Source organism: Phasianus colchicus, chromosome 2, assembly GCF_987193195.1.
Source record: "Phasianus colchicus chromosome 2, bPhaCol1.hap1.1, whole genome shotgun sequence".
Lineage (NCBI taxonomy): Eukaryota > Metazoa > Chordata > Aves > Galliformes > Phasianidae > Phasianus > Phasianus colchicus.
In genome coordinates, this window is record NC_143437.1 from 84,849,281 (window position 1) to 84,875,968 (window position 26,688).

The window sequence follows — 26,688 nt, forward strand, 5'->3', positions numbered from 1 at the left end:
CAGCACAACCTCAAGGATGGATGACCCAAACCCATTTTGTTCTACTGTAGTTTTTCTTCCCCAAATCCCTCTGACTCCATAGCAAACAGTGTACCTCTTGGTTGCCTCCTTGTTCTATGGGTGGGTTGGAGGCCTCTGCTTCACCTTTGATTCAGTGGCTGTGTCAGGGAGGATAAACCTTCAGTGCTCTGACTGAGAACTTCACAGTCATCAGCTGTAAGGTGCGTTTTCTTAAATTGCTTCACTGCTTTGCTAACATGCAAAAACAAATAACAAAGCAAAAGGCGAACTTAGCAAACAGTCATTTGGCACATGCAAATACAGAAATTTCTTCTCAGAACTGTTACAATGCAGCCCAGTGGTCAGGAGTTTCTCTAAATAGCTCCCAGTAGGAACTTTTACAACTCAGAATCACAGAACTGCAAGGGTTGGAAGGGAGAGTGGGATAGTGTAAGCACAGTGAAGGAAAAAACAGGCAGAGTCTGTGTTTATGAGATTGGGGAATAAAGACTGTGATGATGAAGTCTGGAAGCTTGTCATCAACATTAGGATGAGGGGTCCTCCCTTATCTGTGGTTTTGCAGCTACAGGATAGGTTCAGAGACCTGAGAACAGAGGAGGGACTGGAAATTCTGTCCAGAGAAGCATCTGAATCAGCTGGAGCTGAGCCACAAAGTAGCACTGGTGGTATTGAGAGACTCCCAGCTGCAAGAACCTGATAGAATGTGTCCATGGTTGCTGAGGGAATCACTGTCAGTCTGCTTCTGGTTATCTTTGCAAAGTTTAGGTGATTGGGAAAGGTTCTTGAGAAGAAAGCCAAAAAATGGAAGTAAAGAAGAAAATAAAAACAAACAAAATCAGAAGAGGGAAGGCCGTAAATGGAACGTGTCACTGCACTCTTCAAGAAAAACAGGGTGGATCTGGGGAACTACTGTGCAGTCAGTGTCAGTTTATGGGAAGATTATGGAACAAATAATCCTGGAAACCATTTCCACGGACAGCATGAAAGAATGTGATCATGAGCATGGATTTACAAGCAGAAAAGCATGTCTGACTAACTTGATATCATTTGATGATATGACTTGTTAATGGATAATTTTGTCAGTGTGTGTAAATACCAGAGACAAGTAAAAAAAAGGCAGAGCCAGACTTTTCTCAGCAGTGCTCAGCCAAAGGACAAGAAGCAGTGGGTACAATCTGAAATGTGAGATAGTCTATTTAAATGTAATAGAAACTTATTTTTTGTAACAGTGATTAAATACTATAATATGTTGCCCATAAAGGTTTTGGAGATACTCAAAACCCAGCAGGACAAAATCCAGAACTAGACAATCTCCAAAGTCTCTTCCTGCCTCTATGTTTTTGCAAATTTCTCTTTTTTTTTTTTTTTTTTTTTTTGTCATCAATCAGATTTTTTTATCAGTTTTAATATGTAGGTCACTCAAAATTTTGGAATCAGTAGATAGTTTTAATCATAAAACATAAATTAATATGAGTCATTCTGCACTTTAACTCCTCTCTATTCCAGTTCTTCATGCATGTGAAATGTGGGATTTTATATTCGCAATTCTCAGTATTTGCAATCCTCATATGCATTCAGAATTCAGATGCTTTAAAACAGCAAGATCCATGTATGCCCAGAAAGATGTTTATTATATCAGTATTTATAATAGTTAGGAATAATAGAAGTGGAAAAATATGGAGAAGTAATATTAATTCAACGATATTCAGACATGATCATATGGAAACATTTTGTAAAAATATGAAGGAAAGGACTAAGGAAGACAGACTGAACTGTATTACTGTTGAGATTCATTTCTCCTCTGGTGGTAGAAGTGAGGATGGAGGAGAAAACATGGATGTAAGCTTCCCTTTCATTTATTCTCTTGCAGATGATGAGGTGAGATGGAGTTCATAGTGTCTTTAAGCATTGATTGATGTAATTCATAACTGATTTGGAGAACAAGTACTGGCTCACTGTTGTGTTTTAACCCAACAGGTAGCTAAGCAGCACAAGGTCATTAGTTTACACCCTGAAACAGCTTGGACCATCTTAGGATATTCCTGTTTTTAAAGTGGTTGACCATAAAGTGGTTGAGCAGTAGATGGCAGGTATACAAGCTAAAGTACTGAATAAAAGAGTGGAAGAGGCTTAATGAGGGTGTAAAAGAGAGAGAAAAACTGCGTGTTCATTATGAGATATAGTCTAATGAAAACAATTGAACAAAAAATTCCCAATTGCTTTCAGTACAAATGAAAACAGATAGTGTTGTTTCTTTGATTTATTTGTTTTGCAATAGCCTAGTTATGGTATAATCCTTAGAGAGAGAATGTAATTTTTAGCACTTAGTTGTTTTTTTTTTGTTGTTTTGTTTTGTTTTTTTTTAATTTGACTGATCTTTAGAGGTAGTCATTTTCCCCATCTTGTTGTATGGCAGTGATGCGGATATGAAAATGACTTTTTTTCCTTCTCTGTGGCTGCTGCTCTGGGCAATTAAAAAAAAAAAAAAAAAAAAAAAAAAAGCGATCACCACTAAGTATTCTTTTAGTGAGAAAAGAATTAAAACTGGAATGGATAAGAATAATGCAACAAACTGAAGAACATAGCCAAAAGAATTTTCAAGACAGACTTACTATCTCATTATTTTGAATCCAAATCCGTTATAATTCTCATCTGTTGCAAATGATTCATAGTAGGCTCAGTTTTGCTTATTCTTTTGCACTTCATTTAACAGTTCCCTAAAATCATGTTGACTTTTTTTTTTTTTTTTTTTTTTTTTTCCCCTGGGAACCTTAGTAAAATATGAAGTTTAATCAGGCAAGCAAAAAATGGTACAGATAGTTTTAAAACAGCAAATTAGAAATGAATGGGAGAACCATCAGTCACTGTTAGCTTTAGGATAGATGTTCCATGCATCAGTAGTGTCTAATGCATGCACAAAGGAACAAAGTTTAGAAAATATGATGAGCATTGCTGCTGACATTATATCCTGGTGAACCATGCAGGATGGATAAAAAGCAGTTCCATAAAGAACAGCGTGTAGATTTTCATTCTCTTTACTATTGTATCTGTATTTATTTTCTTTGAAAAAAGTCATTAATAAAATGAATATGTTGCACATATTAAACTTCATAGTTTATTTTACCTATCATCTTAAAGCAATTTAATAGTAGTTAAGAATCAAAATTTTCATAAATAAATTTGTCAGTTTTAATGCCACGGTATTATAATGTAACCTGTACTATTTTGTCCTGAAATAACTTCACAGCCTAAACAAAAGCAAGATCTTAAATTATGAGATATTCTGTTTTGAATGAAAGCCACAATTTCTTCATTACTAAGAATGTTAGTTATAATTTGTTTTGTTTTGGGAGATCAAGAGGAGAAAATGAAGCCTTGTGTTTTACTGTGTTTTAGTTATGTGAAGCAATTCAGTAATGTAATACAGCATTGACTTCCATATTTCTGTCTTCAGATCACTAGGATGATGAGGATAATATTAAAAATATTTTCACAAGACTATTAATAGAGTAGAGTTCATGCAATCTAACGTATGAGATACTGGCAGTATGTGGCTTATGGCTGATGGAAATAAAAAAAAAATGAAAAAGAGCTTTCTCAGTTTAAAAAGTGATTAAAGTAATTTTAAAACTAAAGAAACAAGTATCAATCATTTCTGTAAGCAAGTCTACTTTTACTTTAAAAGTATTCTAGCAATTACACATGTATTTATGTGCTTAGAAAATACATACTTGAAATATTCAAATAAAGCAATTGTATCTTTGAGATGAATTGTTATATAGATATGATAGAACAACATGAAAAATATGAACACTTATAAACTACAAGAAATGGTTCTAGAATAGGTAAATATACACAATGCATACTTAGAAAATCAACATTGTCTCCCCTACAACTAGTTTCTACATGTAATTAAATTTTTATTGTCATCTTGGTTTTACCTGGGATTTGAACTTCTTTGTTCCGATAGATCACTTGAAATATTACAAAAATCAGTTTATTTAAATTGCAATTACAGATAGTATGCCATTATAGGTTTTCTATAAAGCAACACTGTCTCTTCAGCAAAAGCAAGCAGAGTAGGGCAGAATCGGGAATTACCATATTTGCTTCCACCAAATGCCAGTTTGAATGTGTGAAAAAGATCTATCACAGTGAAAATAGGAAGACTTTGTCTTTGAAGGTCACAAGCAGAGAAAAGGAAGCACAAATTTAAAAGTCACACCACGAGCACCCACAAGTATTGTTATGCATATCTCCTGGTTTGTTCATTCTGTGTCAGGAAGTGACCGTCATAAAATTTTCATCAATTTACTCTATTAAAATAACTCAGTGAGCCTGAGTAGAAAGTTGGATTGTATTATCTCAAAGATACATAAAGGCATAACTGACTCTTGGAAACCAACTGCAAATTATTTTTGTTGTTTGGTTTCATAGTTTTCTATCAGAACAATAATCTTTTTAAAGAGAAGGCAATTTTTGAAAGGCTTGGTACCAAGACATGGCAAGACAAATTTTGTTTTCTAACAGAGTCTGTAGTAGGGAAATCTCTGCACAGCTAGTGGTGACTGCAGCCTTTGAACATATATACATACATAGGTAGGTAGGTAAACTTAAGTAGGTTTATTTTAAGTGATCTTTATTAAATTTAGTTTTAATGTTTTATGTTTCTGCCTCATATACTGTCAGGAATTTACAGTTTTACAAGATAAGGTGAACAGAAAGAGATGATAATTTGACATAGTAGGTTAAATCATTAACGAAGGTGAAATTTACTAAAATTGAATCATGTTGTGTATGACTTTATTATTCTGTTAACAAATGTGAGACCAGAGATATCTTAATCTGTTTCTAAAGTATTTTCTAGACTGCCAGTGTTAATGACAAACTGTAGACTTTTGTATAGGCTTCTTTGAAATGCAGAGTTTATAATGTTGAATTATCATTGTGAATGTTGTTCACATGCTAAATGATTCACCAGATAAACTTTGATATATATTAACTACTGCTGAGTTTTAAAAATGCTTGATTAGTGCTCTTAAAATGTAGAAACGGGTATTATATTTTTAACTGATGCCCTAATGACCTGACATGTTTTATACTAAACAGTACAGTGGTCCTTGGTTATCTGTTCTTTACAGGCACCTAATTTGTTTTAGGCCTAATATATCCATATATGTATTCTGTATTTGGAATTTAGGAAAAAGAGTAAGTTTTTTAACTCAGAACCTTAGTCCATTTAATTCATGTTGTTTCTCGATGCTGTTACTGGATTTGGTAGTGCCTTACTGTCAGTCTGAGCAAAGACAGTTTCTTCTCTGATTTACTGTCTTGGAGATTAGTAGACCCAAAGTAGATAGCAAGAGACTGTCCTTAAAGTAAATAAAAAAAAAAAACAGAACATTGAAGACGGCTCATAAAGACATCTTGCTTGAACTGCAAAGATGTACTCAGAGTTTAGAAACAATCAGAAATATGGGGGAGATAAATGGCACATCTTTGTCTAATTAGTTTGAATCATTCTGCAGAGGTTATTTGCATAGACTTTTGAATTATTGTGCATTGCATTCAGTTATTTTTCATGTAAAATTTTCTAAATATCTCAGTAACCTGTCTTCAAGATAATATTCATGTATCATTCTTTATAAAATTCCAAAGTTGCAGCTTGCTTTCTACTGCATAGTGTTGTTGTGCTAATAAAGATTAGCAGTTGTAATTACCTTTAATTGATTTTCATTTCTTGCCTGTGAGGTTAAGAACAGACCACAGACAATCTCCTTTACTTCCTTAAAGCAAAAGGTACCCTTTGTTGTCAGCAGTATACCTGAAGATTTCATTTTTCTTTATGATAGTCAGTGCCATCTCTGTGCATTAGGTGAAGAGCTTTGAGGTCAATTGTCCTACTGTTGCATTGCTGAATTTTCCAAGTTTAACAAATGCCTGCAGGGGCTCCTACCTGCTTGCTGGTGGCAGTTTTTATTTTTTCAGTTTTCTTCCTTTCACGCTTCCAAGGTCAAGGAGAATTAATCTCAAAACCTGTGTGCTAACGCACAGTAACTTAAAAAATATCAGAGCAGGACTAGACTGAAAAATAGGGCATTTAGACAATCTCCACAATCAACTACATGCTTTACGTTGAACTGTAGCGGAGAAGAAGAGATTTCCAAGGGGAAGTGGAACTGAGGAGACCAATTCCAACAGGTGCAACAGTAAACCAATACTTCCAGATTTTTCATCAAAGATTGTCATTAAGTTAAGATGGAAGAGCACAAGAAAACAGGCAGCTAGGGACATGAAAGCCTTTTGTTCAGTAATCTTTCAAGGATGAAGAGTTTTCCAGGTGATTTGTTAGACATCTGAGCTCTAATGTTAACTTTATGTAATGTGAGTTTCCTGGCACACAGTGGCAATTACTTTCCTCTAGTTCTTAAAGGAATGAAGAAAGTTTTCTTTCTTCTCTACTGAAGTGAATTGCTAACATCCAAGCTACTGGAGACTGAACCTTTGTGTAATGTTCACCATAGTATTTATTAACTGATGCTGTGTTTTCACAAAGAGGTTTTCACTCAGTATTTGGAGAAGAATTGCCTGTTAAAATGATGGAAAGTATGTGTTTTCTCCTAGACTGCTGGAAGCAGTCTTGAGGTACTTTGTTGTTGTACTGATTGTCGTTGCAGTGTGGGATGAAAGGACATACAGACAAAGAATGTAGTTTTTTATGTTAGTGAAAACAAATGGCAAGATAAAAAGGAATATATTCTTTTCCTTTACCTTTTTGTCAGGAACAGAGGCAAGTCTAAAGCAAGTTTATGTGATAGATCGTGTTACTCAAAAGAGCAACTTCATATGCTAGAATATACGGACAATCTATATGAGATCAGCAGTAATTCAAGGAATTAGCACTTTTGCATACCTAACACAAATTTAGCCAGATCTTTACTTTTCTTTATTATCTATTGTGTTCTGACTTCCTAAACTGAACTATGATGCCTTTCTGATTCAATTCAGAGATGGAATTTTTTAAGGGATGATTTGATACTTTAAAATTAATTTATTGCTATGTCTTTTAAATCTTGAATGCAGTAAGTAGAACAGCAAAACAAATGAAAAAATAAGTACCCTAAAAACATGGTTTTTTTTTTTCTTTGTTCGTTTTCAGTTTTGGTGAATTCCTATCATGTCTAAAATAAGAATTTCAAGAAGACTGAAGGCAGTGTAATGTTTTCTATTTGGTCATGGTCTACAAATAAGACTATTGATGTCAAACCATTCTGTATTTTCTGGTACCAAGCCATATGTATCAAGTGACAATATTAATGTTTAGTTTTACTTATATTGTAGCGTCTTTCTTTATTAGAACTCTTCAGTGTTTGTGCTCTTCTGAGATCGCCCTCTAGTGACAGTTTTGCAGGCAACTTGTAATTATTTCAATATTTTCCAATGGAAAATTTTTCATATGATTTTAACAAGAAAGAAATTACAACTTTCCTAGAAGGTTCAAGAAAGAAAAGAACTAACAATGCTGATTTCTGTTGAAGATATGAAGAGGTGGCATCGGTGTAGCATGAAAAGGTATTTCTTGCTTCTCCGTGTACTCTTACTGTAGTATCTTAACTGATCAAAGCTTTAAATATATATAAATAATGCCACTCCCCACACACCCATCCATACGCACACATGCAATTTGGATGAGCAGGGGCAGAAGATAGCATTTCAAACTATTGCTATAGTCGTATTTGTATTTGGTACAAAATGCATGGGAGTTTCCTTACTATGCTGTAGCACTACAGTTAGTTAACAGCATTTCTAGTCTTTGCTTGCAATGTACTCAAGCATACTACATAATCTGGAAGGACAAGTAGAACCCCACTACGCTCAGTATATCAAAACAGAAGTGAAGGGAATGTATCAATAAGAATTGATCGCTATTCCAATGAGAATTTTAACAGTCTAATGGTCAAAATGATCTCATACAGAAAGGCATCAGTATTACTACTAAAACTCTTAAGCAAGAAAGCTAGTCATTGTCAAAACGTTCTCTCTGTGTTATGATCAGTGCCAATGTCTGGGTCCTGAGGTCAGTATTTTCAGTCCTTCTCAAAAAGAACTGGGATGGGGATGGGAACAGAGGTCATGATAAATATCAGCATCTGGAAGTGCTTGCTACAAGGGAGACCCCTAGGTTTGTGGGAGGGATTTCATCATTCTCACTCATAGGCTGTTCTGGTCATTATGTTTCCCTGTAAAAAGCCAACTTCCTTCTCTTGGGTTACCAGCTGCAGCTTTGTAGTGCTCTCTTAATCCCTCAGCTTCTTGTACACCAAGAGCTGTTGTTTGTCAGGCATATACTCACCTCAGAGGGGCTGAGCTGAAGTTAAAGCAGGGGCGACAGAAGTCAGTGGGCTGAAGACAGGGGTTAAAACAGTGATATCCAGCTCAGGTCAAGCCAATGGCTTTAATGGCTTACAAATGGAAAGTTTCGGAATAAAGTAGACTGAGAAGGAATATGAGTGATGATAAAGAGAGACTCAAGATGGAATTTGGAGAAAAGTAGGAGAGATGTGGGAATTTGAGGCAAGCATTTAGGAGTGGCATAGAAAAATGGAGAAGTAGTAGCACCAAATGAATCAGAGATAGCCTCATAATGGGGCTTTTACAGGTGCAAGATGGAGTATGTAAGATGGGTCACAGCTGTCTGAGGAACAAAGAATGTTTAAACTCTCATAGAACAAAAATGTTTGTGTAGGAAATAGGAGCAAAAGAAATGAATTTTTGAGGCCTCTGTGGTGACTGGAAATGTATGTCCGGAATTTTGTGATGCATGTTACTGAACAGTATTCTAAGTTCAAAACCTTACACGTATGGAAAGCAAGCTCTCATTTTACTACTTCAGACAATCAATAGCCTCCAGTTTACAAGGATTAAATTCATTACTGAGCACTGCAGCTTTTCATGCTGCTAGCTGACGTGATTCAATGTGCTAGAGAATACAAACTAGCTATAAAATGGACCATTACTGCATGTACTGTATAGTTAACAGGCTGACCTAAACTTCACTGAACATATTGCCCATTCTAATCAAGATCCTATCAAATAAAAAGGTAGGTGAATGATGGGCACAGTTTATCATGGGTTCAGTTCAGGATTCTAGTTGCTTTGACTGAGCCCCTAAAGAAAGAACAGTTCTACTGTAAATGGTTTTGTGTTGTTTTTTTCTTTCTTCTTTTTTTTTCCATCTTCCATGTATCATCTTTTTTTTTTTCAGATGTTATCTGTGAAAAGTACTTTGATATATAAGTATGGAACTAGGGCTCAAAATGCCAATTTCTGCTGTTTTTCTTATGTAAGATATTTGAAAGCAAGAATGGTTCCTTCTGGAATGTGTTTTGCTCAAGTGCAATCATCTGCATTACTGCTTTTGTTAAGATTTGGTATTTTTCCAGATTTTTTAGCTGAGGTAGGTAAGAATGAGCACCGCAGTAGGCTTTTCTAATTGATAGAAATCCACTCTCAATTCTGAGACTCAAAATAGGTTTCTGTAAAGATGCCTTTGCCTCAGAATGCCTCTTAGCAAGGTGTATAAATAACGGATGGAAGGAAATGAAAAAGTTGGACCCTGAGTTTTCTTAGTGCAATCCAGTGAGAGGACAAAAGGCAATGGGCATGAGGTGAATAAGAGGAAATTCCACTTAATCACAAAAAAATGTTTTTTGACTGTGAGGGAGACCAGGCACTGCAGCATGTTGCTCAGAGTGGCTATGAGCTTTCCAATCTTTGGAGATACTCAAAGCCCAACTGGGCACAAACCTGAACAATCTGCTCTTCTTGACCCTGATTCCCAGCAACCTAGAATCATAAAAACATAGAATATCCTTTGATCTAAGAGACACAAAAGGATCATCAAGTCCAACTCTTGGCTCCACACAGGTCCACCTAAAAATCAAAACTTATGTCTGTGAGTGTTGTCCAAATGCTTCTTGAACTCCATCAGTTCGATGTTGTGTCTCTGGGGAGCCTGTTCCAGTGCCTGACATGCCTCTCAGTGAAGAACTTTTTCCCAACCTGACCCTTACACGATGGAGCTCCATGCCATTCCTACTGGTCCTGCCACTGTCACCAGAGTAGAAATCAACATTGCCCTTCCACTGCCCTGACGAGGAGCTGTAGGCTGCCAAGGGGCTTCAGCTGCTCCTCATACATCTTGCACTCAAGACTCTTCACCATCTTAGCCTTTCTTTGGGCACTCTCTAACAGTTTTATGTCCTTATATTGCAGCACCCAAAACTTCACAGTGTTCTCTTCTGCTATGCAAAGTAATAGTTTCACAGACGGTCAGCTAATGACATCTTCCAACATCACAGAATCACAGAATTGTAGGGGTTGGAAGGGACCTGCAGAGATCATCCAGTCCAACACCCCCAACCCCCAATCATCCGTTCTGTGATTCCTAAAACTCTTACCTATGATTTGCCTAAAACAGAGTAGAATAGAGGAGTTACATTGGAAGGGATCTTCAAATGTTATTGAGTTCAATTGCCTGACCTTTTCAGGACTAGCCAAAAGTTAAAGCACATTCATGAGAGCATTATCCAAATGCCTCTTGAACATCAACAGGCATGGGGCATCAAGCACCTTGCTAGGAATCCTTTTCCAGTATTTGACCTTTTCCCATAGTTTAGTCTAAACCTCCCCTAAAGGTTTGTGATGTTCCCACATGTTCTGTAATTGTCTCCAAGGAGAAGAGACCAGCACTACGTGCTTCCCCTCCTCGTGAAATTGCAGAGAGTAATGAAGTTGGATCTCAGCTTTCTTTTCTCCAGAATAGACAATAGTGGGTACCATTCATTACTACACCTCGCCATTTTTAACTTTGAGAAATCTATATGGAAAGTTAACATGTTATATTTACAGAAGCTGATCTCTATATTAAAGTCACATTTAAAGCAACATATGGGTATATATTACAACCTAAATAAATAGTTTAAAGAATATAATTGTGTGATATCTGATTTCAGAATATGAATGTGTTTGAATTTGGTTATTCAAAACCAAGTATGTATTTAAAAAAAAAAATCTGTATTCAAAAATTTAATACAGATTCTGAAGGAAGGGTAATTAACTAAGATTAAGAATTTTAAATTAGTTGTCTTATTACATCTGCTGGTATGTGCTTCCTCTTTATAAAAATGCTATAAATGATTCTGTTCAAAAGAATGTGCTGCTGTTTAAAACTAGAATACTGTTTCAATAACTTTCAAGTTCTTCTCACAACTGATAGAGTAGAGCAGAAAGAGTATAACACTATTCTTGATATTTCTGATGAGTTATTTTCTTATTACTATTCTTTTAAACAGGTGTTTTAAAAGAGAGAAAGCATAAGATGCCATTTGTGTAACTGTAATTAAAAGTTGTATGCTTCCATAGTTGTTCTGGAGATGTATAATATGCTCTATTTAGCAATTTGTTGCTTTTTTAATTTTAAGTTTTGTCATTTTTTCACAAATACTGACATTCTTATAAGAAAGGCCCTGTAAAGATTTGCTTTTATAAAGCTTGGCATTATTTAAATACCAATTATCAGTGAAAAAAAGAAATTGAAAGTTTACATATTTTCTAAACAATTAAGGAATAAACACAAAGAACATCTCCATATTTACATTTGACTCTTTAACAGCTATATGAAAACATTAATGATATTTTGCTAGCACTCATAGAACTTTTTATCTGAGTTTAGAAGTTGGTAAAATTGGAAGAAATTGATCAGTGACTGTCTTATTTATATATGATCTCATAAATAACAAATTATCTTCATTTATTTGTTTGCTTGCTTGGTTGAGGAGCCTAAAAATCATCTTGGCTTCCTAATGTAATGAATGAAATGGTCTTTTTAGAAAAGAGTATTTTTCTTCCCATTAATAAGATGCAGTAACCTAATTTTGTGTCTTCATTGCTGAAGGAGTCAAGCCTTTGAAATGATAAAGTTCCTTAGTAATAACCATTTCATTTGATGTAGCATGGATGTTCTACCCCACAAGCCAATCACACAGAAAATTGAACATTCCAAAGAAAATACTCAGTTTGTTTTAAAGGGGCCAAGTTCTCATTTTGTGTGGCAAGTATACCTGCACCCTCCATTGAATGTTCTTTTTATAGTTTAAGAAAACAGTCTTTTATCAAAGTAGAACTATTAAGCTATATTTGAATGGCTTAATACCTGGAAGCAACCTCAGACAAAACAAGTAAGAGCTGCTCTAGTTAATCTTTTACATTGTCTGTTGTACAGCAAAATATTTGCAAGTTAATGTGAAATTTACTGCTATCTTCAGTAAAAGTAAAAACGGTGTATACTTTTCAAAGTGCATACTCTTCATGTATAACAACAGCATTTAATGGCTCAAAAATATATGAAAAAATTAAATATATTATCAAAGAAACTTTGTAAAACAAGGCGGCCTTAAATAATGTCTTGCTTTGATAAAGAGAGGCATTACTTTCATATTTTGTGCCTTGGACAAATTTCATTTCAACAATTGAATATGCTCAAGTCGTATTTAAATGTGCAGGCAATAAGTAGTTGAATTCATTAGTTATGTAGAATGCAGAACAGACTCTTCATTTATTGCAGTTAATGAGGAAATTTTCTCTGTAAACAAATTGTAATCTTTGAATTTTTAGAACCTTTTATTCTTGTTGCAAATAAAAACAGTTACTTATCAAGTTCATGAAAGTAGATTCTTAATGACAAGATAAAATGTATATTTTGGTCCTTTCCCTTCCCCTTCCCCTTTTTTTGTTATTATCAGCCCTTCACATGAACATTCAGAAAAAGGGAACATCATGAAAAAAGGATTCTTCATTCTTAATGTGCTTTTGATCTACTGCCTTCTTTCCTAAAAGTGTGTTGAATGTTACCTGCCACATTTCATCCTAAACAGTGGAGTACCTGTCTAAAGATTTCACGCTTATGAAAAGATGTCTTTCCATTCCTGAAACTAGAAGAACCTTGTATTCCGTGTTTGACAATTTCTGTTATTGTTTAACAGCTTAGAAAAGATTCACAGGTGATTCTGTCAGCATAAACAAACTGGATATAATTTCAAGTGGATAAATCTAGTGACTCAGAATAACTCATTTTGTCTTCACATAAATGAACTGTGGGAGAAGAACCTCAATATAACTTTTTCTCGTAGTGCAAGCTGATAGTAAAACAGCTATTCACAGTGGATTCTTGATTATTTTTATATAAATATCTGGAATCAATTGGGATAAATTGTGGGTTTTCCTTTGTCTAATGTGTTGCCTGTTTTTGTTTTGTTTTCAGATGCTTGTGTACAGCAGGGTGGACAGGTCCAGACTGCAGTGAAGACATAAACGAATGTGATTCTGAACCATGCTTGAATGGAGCTACCTGTTATGAATCTGTTAAGCAGGGACAGTTTGTATGCATTTGTCCTCCATTTTATACTGGTGACTTTTGCCATCAGCGCTTCAGTCCCTGTGAACTGCCTTACAATCCATGCATAAACAACTCAACTTGCCTGGCACAAGCTGATGGAAATCCCATGTGCATTTGCAAAACAGGTAAGAGCTGGTGTAGTTAACATTCTTTATTGTCTGCAATGCAGAATATTTGCAAATACATATTGAACTTATTATTTCCATTGAAAATGTATACCTTTCAAAGCACATAAAACCTTGCATGAATTACAGCAAGTAAAATAGTGGTCAATTTGCCTAATATTAATTTCTTGTATTACAATACTTACTAAATCTATGGTTCTTCATACACCAGCATTCAGAATTACCATTTTTGAATCAATTGTTACTAAAAGATAGAGATAGAAATGAATTTGACTGGCAGAGCTGATAGACCAAATTAACAAAACAGGCAGGCAGAAACAGTACAAAAGATGGACCAAGTTGGAATTGGTTCTTCCTGCTGAGAAGTCTGGAAGACCTGGCCCATCAGGGGAATAATCTTTCCTTGAATGACTGAAAATGTAGGTTGCTCTCTGTCTTCATACACAACAGCCAAAATCACAGTGGATACTTAAAGCTTTCCTGGCCCATGGCTTAAAAATCACAATCTCTCCTGCAGTGTACGAAAAATTCTAATGCAGAACAGAGGAACAGTTTAACTGTGCACAACATCTCTAAAAGATGTGCAAAAATTGGATGAAGTTGGAATTGGTTCCTCTTCCTGCTGAGATGTCTGGAAGGTCTGGCCCATTAGAGGAATAATCTTCCCTTGACTGACTGAAAATGTAGATTGCTCTCTGTCTTCATGCACAACAAGTACTTAAAGTTTTCCTGGCCCATGGCTTAAAAGCTACAATCTCTCCTGCAGTGTACAAGAAATTCTAAGGTGGAACAGTTTAGCTGTACTAAACATCTCTATAAAATTCAGTATGGGAATTAAAGAATACTTTAATTAAAACTGCAGTAGGAAGAATAGTAAGTATGGAATTAATGAATTTGGAATTTAAGTAGGATATTGAAGTCAGTGTGTATAAAAAAAAAACAAAAAATAGGTTATAGGTGAGTCCTAGAAGCCAAAGATAGCAAATACAATATTTGATCGCAGTATTATCACTCATCTTATTGCTTACTGAATTGCAAAAATGCAAGGATAATATGTTATATCTACAACATGTTTTTTTTACTATTAAGATTACCATAAGTTACAGAGTTGAAAAAAGTCTCTGAGAAGGTGTGTGAGTTGCTTATTGAATGAAAGTATAACACTGAACACTATGAAAACAAGAAAAAAACAGCTTTCAATACAGTATATTGATCCTGAAGCCTTTTTCAAGAAGGATCCGTAAGGAGTCATGTAGTTCGAATCTTTTCCTCTAAACATACTTGCAGTTTCTCAAGAATACAAAAACCTTGCAGCCAATATTCTTATGGAACTTTAAAGGAATCTTGATGGATTAAAGGATGCTTGAAACTTTTAGCTAGGAATCTTCAGAAATCTTCAGGGAGCTAGCTGGAGAGATCTGAACCAGTAAAATTCTTAAGTAACAAATCTTGGAAAACTAAAAAAATCTCAGCATTGAAAAGGGCTAAAAGGCAAAATTTATGAAGAGTTAATAGTGCTCGAAGAAATGCAGTCACTTATTAAGGAGTTTCAAAACAGGAGAGACAGTGAAATATAAAAATCTAATTGAAGGCATTTTATGGTAATGTATTTTCTCAGGTGTCTTCCTCTCCTTTTTTTTTTTTTTTTTTTTTTTCCCCATATCCCTTTCTTTCCTGATAAGCCTGCCAGAATTACAGATCTGATTACAAAGGGTAATCACAACTGACATTGCTGGAATATTTCAAGATACCTGACTTAGTACCAATGACATTCTGATTAAAAGACTTGCATGATATGTGGCTAATTATCCAGTCAATTACATAGTTTGATTCTGTTTTATCAAGAGTTGCAAAATATAGCAGCATATGACATGATGTAAATGAGCAAGGAAGGTTTTTTTTGTTTGTTTGTTTTTGTTTGTTTGTTTGTTTGTTTGTTTACCTAGAATAAAAAAAAAAAAAGATATTCAATACTTGTGTCAACTACCTGCACAATTTTGTAAATTTTGTAGATGTGCACTGTATTAGGCACCTGTGGGAAGGTTTTGGTAGCAGAGTGTTGCAAGGGTGGCCTCTGAGAAGACCACAGCAGCAGCCACACATAAGGTGAGAGCCAGCTCCAGCTGCTCAAAAGGGACCCACCACTGCCAGAGCAGAGACCTGAGCAATGCTGAGGGTGCCTCTGAGAGAGCAGGTTTAGGACAGCGACACAGTGCTGCACAACTGCAGGTGGGAGACTGAGAGGCTATGAGAGGAAAAGCCCTGCAGCCACAAAGGTCAGTGCAGTGCAGGAGAAGGGCAGAAGGTACTCCAGAAGCAGAGCAGAAGCATCCTGCAGCCCAGAAAAGGCCCATGGTGGAGCATACTGACCCCTGCAGCCCATGGGCACCACACAGAGCGGATCTCCCCCATGTAGCCATGGAGGAGCCCACAGTGCAGCAGTGGATGTGATGTGGAGAAAGCTGCAGCCCATGCAGAGCCCCTGCAGGAGCATCCCTGGGCTAGAGCTGCAGCCCATGGAGAGGAGTCCATGGTGGACCAGGTTGTCTGGGAGAGCTGCTGCCGATAGGGATCAGTGGAAGGATGGGCCCTGTGGTACAGAAATATGTTGGAACAGCGCTTGAAGAGCTGCAGCCCGTGGAAAGCCCATGTGGGATCAGCTGGAGAAAGACAGCAGCACATGAGAGGGACCCCACATGGAACAGGAGCAAAGAGTGACCACGAAGGAGCAGCAGAAATGAAGTATTATTGTCAAAGATGATAGAGGATCTCTCCCTTGTGAGGGAAGGCTGAGTAACCTGGGTCTGTTCAGCCTGGGGAAAAGAAGACTGAAGAGGGATTTGATTAACGTTTATAAATATCTAAAGGGAGATGGGAGGCCAGGATGTAGATGAGGCCAGGCTCTTCTCAGTGGTGTGTAGTGACAGGAGAAGGAGCAATGCATAAAACTTGAATACAGGAAGTTCTGTAATAACATGCAGAAGAATTTCTTTACGGTAAGGGTGATAGAGCACTGTAACAGGTTGTCCAGAGAGGTGGTGGTGAAGTCTTCTTCTATAAAGATACTCAAAACATGTCTGGATGCCTACCTGTGCAATCTATTGTAAGTATCTGCTTTAGCAGGGGCATTGAATTTGATGATCTCTTGAGATTCCTTCCAACCCTTGCAATTCTGTGATTCTGTGACTGACTGCAGCCCCCATTTTCTTGCACTGCTGAAAGGAGACAGTAGAAGAAGGTGAGGGGAAAGGTGTCATAATTTTGCTTTTGCTTCTCACTTCTCTAGTCTGATCACAGAATCACACAGAATCACAGTATCACTAAGGTTGGAAAAGACCTACAAGATCATCCAGTCCAACCATCCACCTATCACCAATGGTTCTCGCTAAACCATATCCCTCAACACAACATCCAAACGTTCCTTGAACACCTCCAGGGAAGGGGATTCCACCACCTCCCTGGGCAGCCCATTCCAGTGCCTGACCACCCTTTCAGAGAAGTAGTATTTCCTAATATCCAGCCTGAATCTTCCCTGGCACAACTTGAAACCATTCCCTCTAGTCCTATCACCAGTTATACGGGAGAAGAGGCCGACCCCCAGCTCGCTACAACTTCCCTTCAGGTAGCTATAGAGAGCAATAAGGTCTCCCCTGAGCCTCCTCTTCTCCAGACTGAACAATCCCAGCTCCCTCAGCCGCTCCTCATAAGGCCTGTGCTCCAGACCCCTCACCAGCTTTGTTGCCCTTCTTTGAACATGCTCCAGGACTTCAACGTCTTTCTTGCAGTGAGGGGCCCAGAACTGGACACAGTACTCAAGGTGCGGCCTCACCAGAGCTGAGTACAGGGGAACAATTACTTCCCTACTCCTGCTGGTCACACTACTTCTGATACAAGCCAGGATGCCATTGGCCTTCTTGGCCACCCAGGCACACTGCTGGCTCATGTTTAGCCGAGCGTCAACCAACACCCCCAGGTCCATTTCCTCTACACAGTCTTCTAGCCACTCCGCCCCAAGCCTGTAGCGTTGCTTGGGGTTGCTGTGGCCAAAGTGAGGGACCCGGCATTTGGTCTTATTAAACCTCATCCCATTGGCTTCAGCCCAGCTATCCAGCCTGTCCAGATCCCTCTGTAGGGCCTCGCTACCCCCAGGCAGATCAACACTTCCAGCAATCTTGGTGTCATCTGCAAACTTACTGAGGGTGCACTCAATGCCCTCATCCAGGTCATCAATAAAGATATTGAAGAGGACAGGCCCCAGCACCGACCGCTGGGGAACACCACTCGTGACCGGTTGCCAGCTGGATTTAGCTCCATTGACCACCACTCTCTGGGCCTGGCCCTTCAGCCAGTTCCTTACCCAGCCAAGAGTGTACCTGTCCAAGCCACGGACTGCCAGCATCTGCAGGAGAATACTGTGGGAGACAGTGTCAAAGGCCTTGCTGAAGTCTAGGTAGACTACATCAACAGCCTTTCCCTCATCCACCAGGCGAGTCACTAGATCATAGAAGGAGATCAGGTTGGTCAAGCAGGACCTACCCTTCGTGAACCCATGCTGGCTAGGCCTGATCCCCCGGTTGTCCTGCACTTGCCGCGTGATCTCCCTCAAGACAATCTGCTCCATAACCTTCCCTGGCACCGAGGTCAGGCTAACAGGCCTGTAGTTCCCCGGGTCCTCCTTACAGCCCTTCTTGTAGATGGGAGTCACATTGGCAAGCCTCCAGTCTTCTGGTACTTCACCCGTCAACAAGGAGCGCTGATAGATGATGGAAAGCGGCTCAGCTATCACCTCTGCCAGCTCCTTCAGCACTCTCGGGTGAATCTCATCTGGCCCCATGGACTTGTGACAGTCCAGTTGGAGTAGCAGGTCTCTGACTGTTTCCTTTTGAATCGTGGGTGGTTTAGTCTGCTCCCCAGCCGAGACTACCAGCTCAAAAAGTGGAGTACCCTGAGGATGACTGGTCTGACCTTTAAAGATAGATGTAAAGAAGGCATTCAGGACCTCTGCCTTTTCCTTATCATCAGTAGTCACATTCCCAGCCTCATCCAGTAAGAAATGGAGATTCTCCTTAGTCCTCCTCTTACTGTTGATATATTTGTAAAAGGATTTCTTGTTTCCTTTTATCCCAGCGGCCAGGCTGAGTTCAAGCTGGGCTTTCGCCTTTCTGATTTTCTCCCTGCACATCTTAACAACTTCTCTGTACTCTTTCTGAGTTGCCCGTCCCTTCTTCCACAGGAGGTAGATTCTCTTTTTCTCCCGGAGCCTCAAGAATAGTTCCCTATTCATCCACGCTGGTCTCCTTCCCCGCCGGCTCATTTTGCAGCTCAGGGGGACAGCCCGCTCCTGCGCCTGTAAGACTACCTTCTTGAAGAGCAACCAGTTGTCTTGGACCCCTTTACCCTCTACGACTGAATCCCAGGGGACTCCCCCTACTAGTCTTCTAAACAATTCAAAGTCCGCCCTCCGGAAGTCCAAGGTAACAGTTTTGCTGTTCTTCCTCCTGGCTCCACCAAGAATCGAGAACTCCACCATCTCATGGTCACTCTGTCCAAGACAGCCTCCAACCTCCACGTCTTCCACCAGACCTTCTCTGTTTGTGAACAGCAGGTCTAGCAGGGCAGCTCCTCTCGTAGGCTCTCTCACCAGCTGCATCAGAAAGTTATCCTCCATAATAGCAATAGGCAAAAAATTACACGAACCTCCCTTATGCCAAGTCTGTTTTTCCCATGATAGTAACTGGTGAGTGATCTTCCAGTCCTTATCTCAACATGTGAAGTTTTTTCATAGTATTTTCTCCTGTTATGATAAGGAGAAGGAATGAGAGTGAGGTGATGGAGCTTAGTTACATATTGATTTTAAACCACAACAAGCACAGGCAACAAACAGTGATTCAGCTAACAGTGAAGCAGGCTACTGAAGAGAATTACCTGATGTAATACTCAAGAGTTCAACAATATGTATTTTGATATAGTATGAAGCACTGTGTCTAAAAATGTGAAGACTTCATAGATATGCATTAGTTTATTGTGATATCTCCACTGCTTGCAGACCTTGTTTAATAGATACCTTACAAATAAAGACCACAATGCTCTGCAGATGTATAGAGCTTATAAAGAATCCCATAAGTCCTCTTTGTTGCCTGGAAAGGTAAATTTTGTGGTATTTCTCTGAAATGAAAAAGTGCAAGTATTTTTATTATTACAATAACAACAGATGTGTATCTACACTCTGCATTGCAGATCATTCAAAATTGAGACATGTAGCATCTATTTCCAGTGTTTCAGAGAAGCAGAAGAAACAAATGGATCTATTCCAGCTTAAATAGCAGCTTTTTTCTACTTCATCCATTGATACTTATATCAAAATCACCAGAGGATTCTGGATATTAATATATCATTCTGACTGCACAGATTTTGCAAACAATTTTGAGAATGTTGTCACAGCCATTACCTCTTAGTATTTTGATTCTTGAGAATGAAAAAATTAAGGCTTAAAGGTTAGAAAAGCTGATTTTGCAATATTCTCCACAGAACATGGATATGTTTACATTACTAAGTCACTTTCACGCTGCTGGACTATTAAATGTTTATACATAACCAATTGAAAAGTCCTTGTTTCATCTTCGTATTTCTAAAAGCCCAGAAATTGCTGTTTCTTGAACAGTTACTTCTGAGATGTAATCTGAGATTCCTCTGAAAGTAAGGCATACTATTTATTTCCATTGAAACTAGAAAACATATAAAGAGTACAATAACACTATTTGATAGAGCAAATTATCAGCTAGAAAACTGTTTTTCAACATAGTCACCATGATACTTATACATTTTTGCCAGCAATGAAGAAGAGCCTTCATTCCATGCTTGTAAAAAATCTGCATAAGCAAAGGTGACCTATTGTTTTACAGCTGTTATGGTGGTGTCATTGCTGAAGTGTACCACCTACCACCTCACTGTGCTCACATTCTCTTTTTGGTCTCAATAAACATTCAGCAATACACAAATGAACGTGAATGGGTACATTTTTTTTTCTGCACGAAGGAATTCACTGGCAGACCTTTGCTTCATAGGCACTTCTGTGTCAGATTCCACTTTGTCAAACTGCCTCACTGCTGCCACCTGTTATGCAGCAACAAAATGTAACTGAATTTTGGCAGGAAGGTTCAGCCTCTACGGCCATATCACCACCATCTACCTCTGACAGTATGGCCAGTAGGAGATATTATTTTTGGAGCAGCTATCATATTTCAATTCCTCGAAAATAATTAAAGGTTTTTCCCTTCAGTGATAAATAAGTGAATCTAAAATTAAGTATTGTATCCCTATATCTTATTTTGTTTTCCTTAAAGTGAATAACGACTTTATAAGAAAGATCCTACTTGAAACTTTTGTAATACCAATGAGATTCTGTCTGTCTCTTACTCATTTCTCAAATTTTCAGATTTACAGTAGGTTTTGCTCCTAGGGAGAGGAGGTTCTTTTAATATATGTGTACCTGGCATGAGATTAAGAAACAACAGTTCAAATGTTGGTTCAACCAGTTTATTACAGATGTTAATTACAGAGATGGGGAAGGGAAGGACGGACGCTATTATGAATTAGGGTAATGGGGAAGGGAAGGAGGGCAATGGAAAAGATAGGAAAGAAGAAGAAAGGAGTCTTTATAGGAAGCAAGAGGGAGATAGTCACCACCATGGATCCAGTGTGGTTCGTAATTCAGTCATTCATCTTCACTAGTAGTGGGTCATCGGGCACTGTTGTTCTGTTGAACGACGATGGCAGCGATGGTAATCATGGCGATGATGGCCCCTTTTCAGTGCTTTCCAAGTGGTTGAGTCAGCTGTCTTTGGAGTGACAGCTTAAATCCAAAGTGGTTGAGTCAGCTCTCCTTGGAGTAGTAGCTTCTGGCTCTGGGATCTCAGCAGAAACTCCCTTGTTCCCATCTTCTGGGCCTTGCCAGCAGATAAGAGGGAGCAGGGATGCCCATCTGCATCCTGTTTTTCACAGGACGTGATGGTATCATTGCCCAATTTTCCCATACCACGCTGGAACTATTTAGTCACAGGCCTGCTCTTCTGCCAGTAAACACTCCTGAGCACTCTCTTCCAGAGGCAAGCAACTCTGGAGGAAGGTGCTTTCAAATGTCCACAAAGTGATGTCGATTATCACGCGGTAGCACCCATCACTTGCCTCCTCAACAAATCAATCGGAGTCTTATCACAAGAAATACCTCAGGAAGCAAGCTTTGAGCCAAAAAACAAAGAAGGATTCTCACACAGTAACATTTGACTAGTCTTTATGACTAGTCGGCTCTAAAAAAACCAACTTGATTATCCATCCTTATTAGGGTAATTTATTAAACTCAGTATTGGAGATTTTGAGCAGCTACCCATGGATTGGCTAATGGATAAATGGAATTCTGTTTTCAAAAGTGGCAGTGTGTGCCATTTGCTCTTCTCTATTGATTAGATATTCCTTCTCATTTAGAAGTTCAGAGTAATTTGAACTGAGTTCAGAAAGCTTTTAGTTTTTGCACATTAAAAAAACCGTTAAGGTCAAAAATTGCATTTTTAATATGTCACTCAGGTTTGAAATCTGCAGTAGCTACCTTTTAAAGTATATGGCTGGAGAGCTGCAACAAATCATTTGCATGTGGTATTGATTTACAGTCTAGATCTTAGTTTGACTGATTTGCACTAGCAAAGGCAGAAAGTAGCTGCATCTAAATGTGCATATTACTTTCTTAAATGTAGTACTAAATATCGTTACTGTAACAATACATTACAGAAACATGCATATTTTCAGGCTTTTAAGTAATGTACTGCTTTACAAAATAGTTTCCTTAAAATAAGAATGACTTTTTTTGTAATTCAAATTAATAAAGTATATTTCCCATATAAACTACCAGTTAAGTATTATTTTGTTGGCTACACAAAGTGAATGCCTACTTAGATATTCAAATTGCTTTACAAATAAAAATATTAGGTTCAGTATTATATTTGACATTTTAAATATTTTAAGTCATTTTAAATCTCAAACATCTGTTTTTCCCCCAAGTGAAATAAACTGAAAACCTGTGCATTACAGAAAAATTGCATCTATACATTAATCTTAGTTTAAATACCCCAGAAGATCATGGGCATACATATACAGTATTTGTAACATACAGAAAATATATTAATGTGTTGCAATGCCCTTTAAATGAAATTTGACTACTGTGTAAAATACAAGAACTGCATGTCCATGGAGGTTAGGCCCAGGAGGTCTCTCATAGTCTTAATGCAAATAAACTACCAAGGTATTTGCAGATATTTTCTTAAGCCTAATGATCATTTTGAATATTCCTTTGGATTTAAAAGTGTTATGATTGGTTGTTGCCCAAAAAACATTAAATAAACACTACATATATTTTGATCTTAATATAATGGTATATATTTTGTGGTTTGATTCATCTTGTTTCTACAAGCAATGTACTGTGCTATTTATTTCCATAAGTTTCTCTGTGAAACTGGCTAATTACCTGTGCTTTGATTGACACATCCTTTTGGCAGACTTAATTTATACTAGACGTGAAAAAATCATGTAAAATAGAAATAAATAGCACTGATAATACTTGTATGTCCTTTTAAGTAGATTTAAACGTTCTGCTAAATACTTTAAGTTGAAGGCAAAAGGTTTTTGCTGAAATGTTCTGTAAAATTTGCCATCAAGGTTAACTTTGAGTTTCTGCATAAGTTCAAAGGTTGCTTTTTTAAGTTGTAGATCAAATTTTTATCTAAATAATTCAGTGTCTTTTTAGCTTCAGCATATATGATTAAGAAAAAATTCTTTTTAAAGATATATATATATTTTTAAAGATATAAGTTAATTAGAGTTAAAAAGGCAAGATTCAATATTAGCTTAAACACACAGCTTTTATATCGTAATGTGGTAAATTGATGGTTAAATTCTGTAATGAAGCTAATATTTTTCTCCAGTACAAATACGATAAAAAACCATGCCTTCTCTGTGTTTATTTCACTTATGTCTTTCAAGGTGGTTATATTTTGCTGTGAACTGGAATAGCATGTGCAGTAGCACTCAAGTATTCGTCTAAATGGTGTTTTATATTTTCATTTCAGTATTATTTACCCCCAAAAGCCTATAAAATATCCATAATGAAGTGGATGTGTCATGAGCAAGCAGATTGATGAATGCCCTCCAATTTCCTTTTTCTGTATTTCAGTGACAATTGTGGTATTTTAAACAGGAGATGCATGCTCCTCCATTACATAGCATCTCAAAAGTTTAAGAGGTTATTCCATATACAATCATAATGAGTCACATATTTTCTTCATCTAAATCCTAAAACCATTAATTTTTTTCTTTTTCTGACTGCCTTAGATAAGTTTAGTCTCTCTAAACTTTCATTGTGCTCTGGATTTCTATTAGGTTTTCATTTCTGATACTGTTCTACACACCCCAAGAAAGCCTTTTCAGTTACATTTCACAGTATCCAGATGCTCCATACAAATCTGAACTTTCTTGCTCATAGAAGTATGATAAAACTTCTGTAGTCTCTGGAAATAAACTTGTTGAAGGTTCTGAATAAAAATATTTGGAGAAAAATTTGTTTTGGATAGAGTCCACTTACTGCAGCTGATTTTAGAATGAGAGAGCAGGGAGATTGGGCTGCTCTGAAAGCAAAGGTGAACTGAGATTCTTATCAAGCATGCCAGAGCAGGAACCTCACCATCAAGGATCCCATCTTGATGACGTGAATGAGGTGAGAAGGGCAGGACTGATAACCATCTGTATGGTTAGCCTGGCATGCCAGATCACCAGTGAAACCTACAGCAGTGGAGCAGGTCTGAGGTGAAGCCAAGGAGATGGTCTAAGGGTCTGAAAGCTAAAGTCAGTATACAGAACAAGATACATAGCTGCAACCCAACAAGGGGACTTAATGTTTTTCTCAGCAATTTTTCTAATAGCTTCTGTGCTGTCTGAGGTTTCTCAAGCACTTGCATTTTCAAAATTGGTCTTGATCTCAGATAACCCAACTTACAAGAGGATCTGTGACCCTTATTTTCAAATCATCTGGTGGAACTCAGTAACATAGTTCATATAATCTGTGTTTCAGGATATGAAGGTACTTACTGTGAAGTTAACAGTGATGAGTGCATCTCCCATCCATGCCAGAATGAAGGTCTCTGTGTGGATGGCGTTAACAGTTACAGGTGAGGAAAATTACTTGAGCAACAGATACCTAGTATGATACATGAATATTTCGGTCCTTTGCTTGTATTATGTTTGCTGGCCTTCAGTTATGTAATACATCTTTTCTTCATGATGCGTTTGACACATTACATGTTGTATTACACTTAAAATATTCTTGTGGTCAAAAAGGAATGCATTGTACATGTGAGCTCAAGAATTTATTGTTAGGCTAATTAAAATCTTAACAATCTAATCATGTGTAGATACAGCTATTACTAATTGAGTTACAATAAAACTAATATTCCTAGTCCAAATTAATATAAAACAGCTTCATAACAACATAGTTATATAGCCCATGTGCTTGTTATGGTCTTTCTCACAAAGTCTGTCTGGATTCTGAGACCAGGGGTATCAGACTTATTCAAGAACTGGCAGCATTTTTGCAAATCAGTGGTATTTGAAAGTCTTTGCCAGAGGGTAGTTTTGTGATCTTCAGTCTTATACCTGATCGAAGCTATTTTTGTATGTTTCTTTATCATGATTTATTTCTTTTGTGCTGTTTATCAGCTCCCCCAGCACACAGGGGGTTACTGTTTGTAACATCATGAGTGTCCAAGTGAGTTATACTCTCACCATAGGTGCTAATTCCAGAGCTGAAGCTAAAATAGGAGAGGCAGCAGTAAGCTGGTCCCTGGGTCGTTCTCAAAATAAGTAAAAACCACTTCAAGTCAAGGCCAGCCCCAAGTCCCTTCACAGCTGGATCAGCACAGAATCTGTGGTCCTCAACTAATAATGATAAAAAATATTTCCAACGCTGAAGTTTACTGTACTTACAAAGTTTGATTATATAAAGTATTTTCTTATGTTCAGAAAAAAATACATTATTTTGGAACTGATTCATAGCTCTCAAAATATGCCACGTGTTTTTCAGGAATCTTTCTATTGTAAACTGAAAAGTAAAACAATGACATCCTTTTTGCTAGGTGCTCCTGTCAGCATGGCTTCACTGGGACACTGTGTGAAGTGGAGATTAATGAATGCTTATCAAGTCCCTGCAAAAACAGTGGGACTTGTCTGGACCTCATAAACAGGTTAGTTACTACAGATAAATGACCAAAAAGAATATCAAATATTTCTTTATCTATTAAGTCTACTTCACTGTGTTAAGGTTAAGATGAGACCTTTGGCATGTAACCAGGATACTCTATTAAAAAAAAAGTAGGCAAATTCTGCTGATTCAGCTTTTTGTTTCTGATGTGATCTGATTTTTTTTTCTTTTAAATTTGAAATAAATGAAATAGGATAATTGATCTTCAGTTAGATAGCTGTATCTCTCTGAAAAGAGAGTGTCCAGCAATGACATTTTCTAAGTTAACTGCTTACTAGTAAAGTTAAGTGCAATTAGGAGAGAAATACTGTGTCTTGTGTATTTATCCACAGTGCTACAGTTTCTCAGAGACTTGTGTCAAGATATCAGCCTTTATGTCATTTTGTGTAGGTCCAGCTAAAATTATTGTTCAATATTTTCCTACTAACCTGAAAAAGGCACTGAATATCTGTTCTTGCTTTAGAAACATGCAAATGGGAAGAGCCTGTTATTTTAATATGAATGGTGATTAGGGATGAGAGCTTGACATCAAGAACATACAGCTTCAGAATATTAGGATAGATTGTGTTATTTGCTTCTGTTGAGTGACCAGATTTTCTCTTTTCTAAAGATTCCTCTGTAATTGTACACATGGATACTATGGGTCTCTATGTGAGATAGACGTAAATGAGTGTGAAACTCTGCCTTGCTTGAATGGAGGAAGCTGCATTAACAGGCTTGGAGGCTATCAGTGTTTCTGTTCTCCTGGATTCACAGGTATATTTCGTTCCCTACCACAATGGAGAAGG

The 26,688-nt window shown here is 37.5% G+C and overlaps 1 protein-coding gene across 1 annotated transcript in view; it reads left to right on the forward strand.

The window, feature by feature from the left end:
• Positions 1-26,688, forward strand: part of LOC149919156 (protein eyes shut homolog) — a 70,557-nt gene that overhangs the window by 43,148 nt on the left and 721 nt on the right. Inside the window, exons 5-8 of the mRNA XM_090136149.1 lie at positions 13,343-13,602; positions 24,716-24,812; positions 25,776-25,883; positions 26,511-26,656. Coding sequence (XP_089992275.1) covers positions 13,343-13,602; positions 24,716-24,812; positions 25,776-25,883; positions 26,511-26,656 — 611 coding nt within the window. The remainder of the gene's footprint in view (positions 1-13,342; positions 13,603-24,715; positions 24,813-25,775; positions 25,884-26,510; positions 26,657-26,688) is intronic.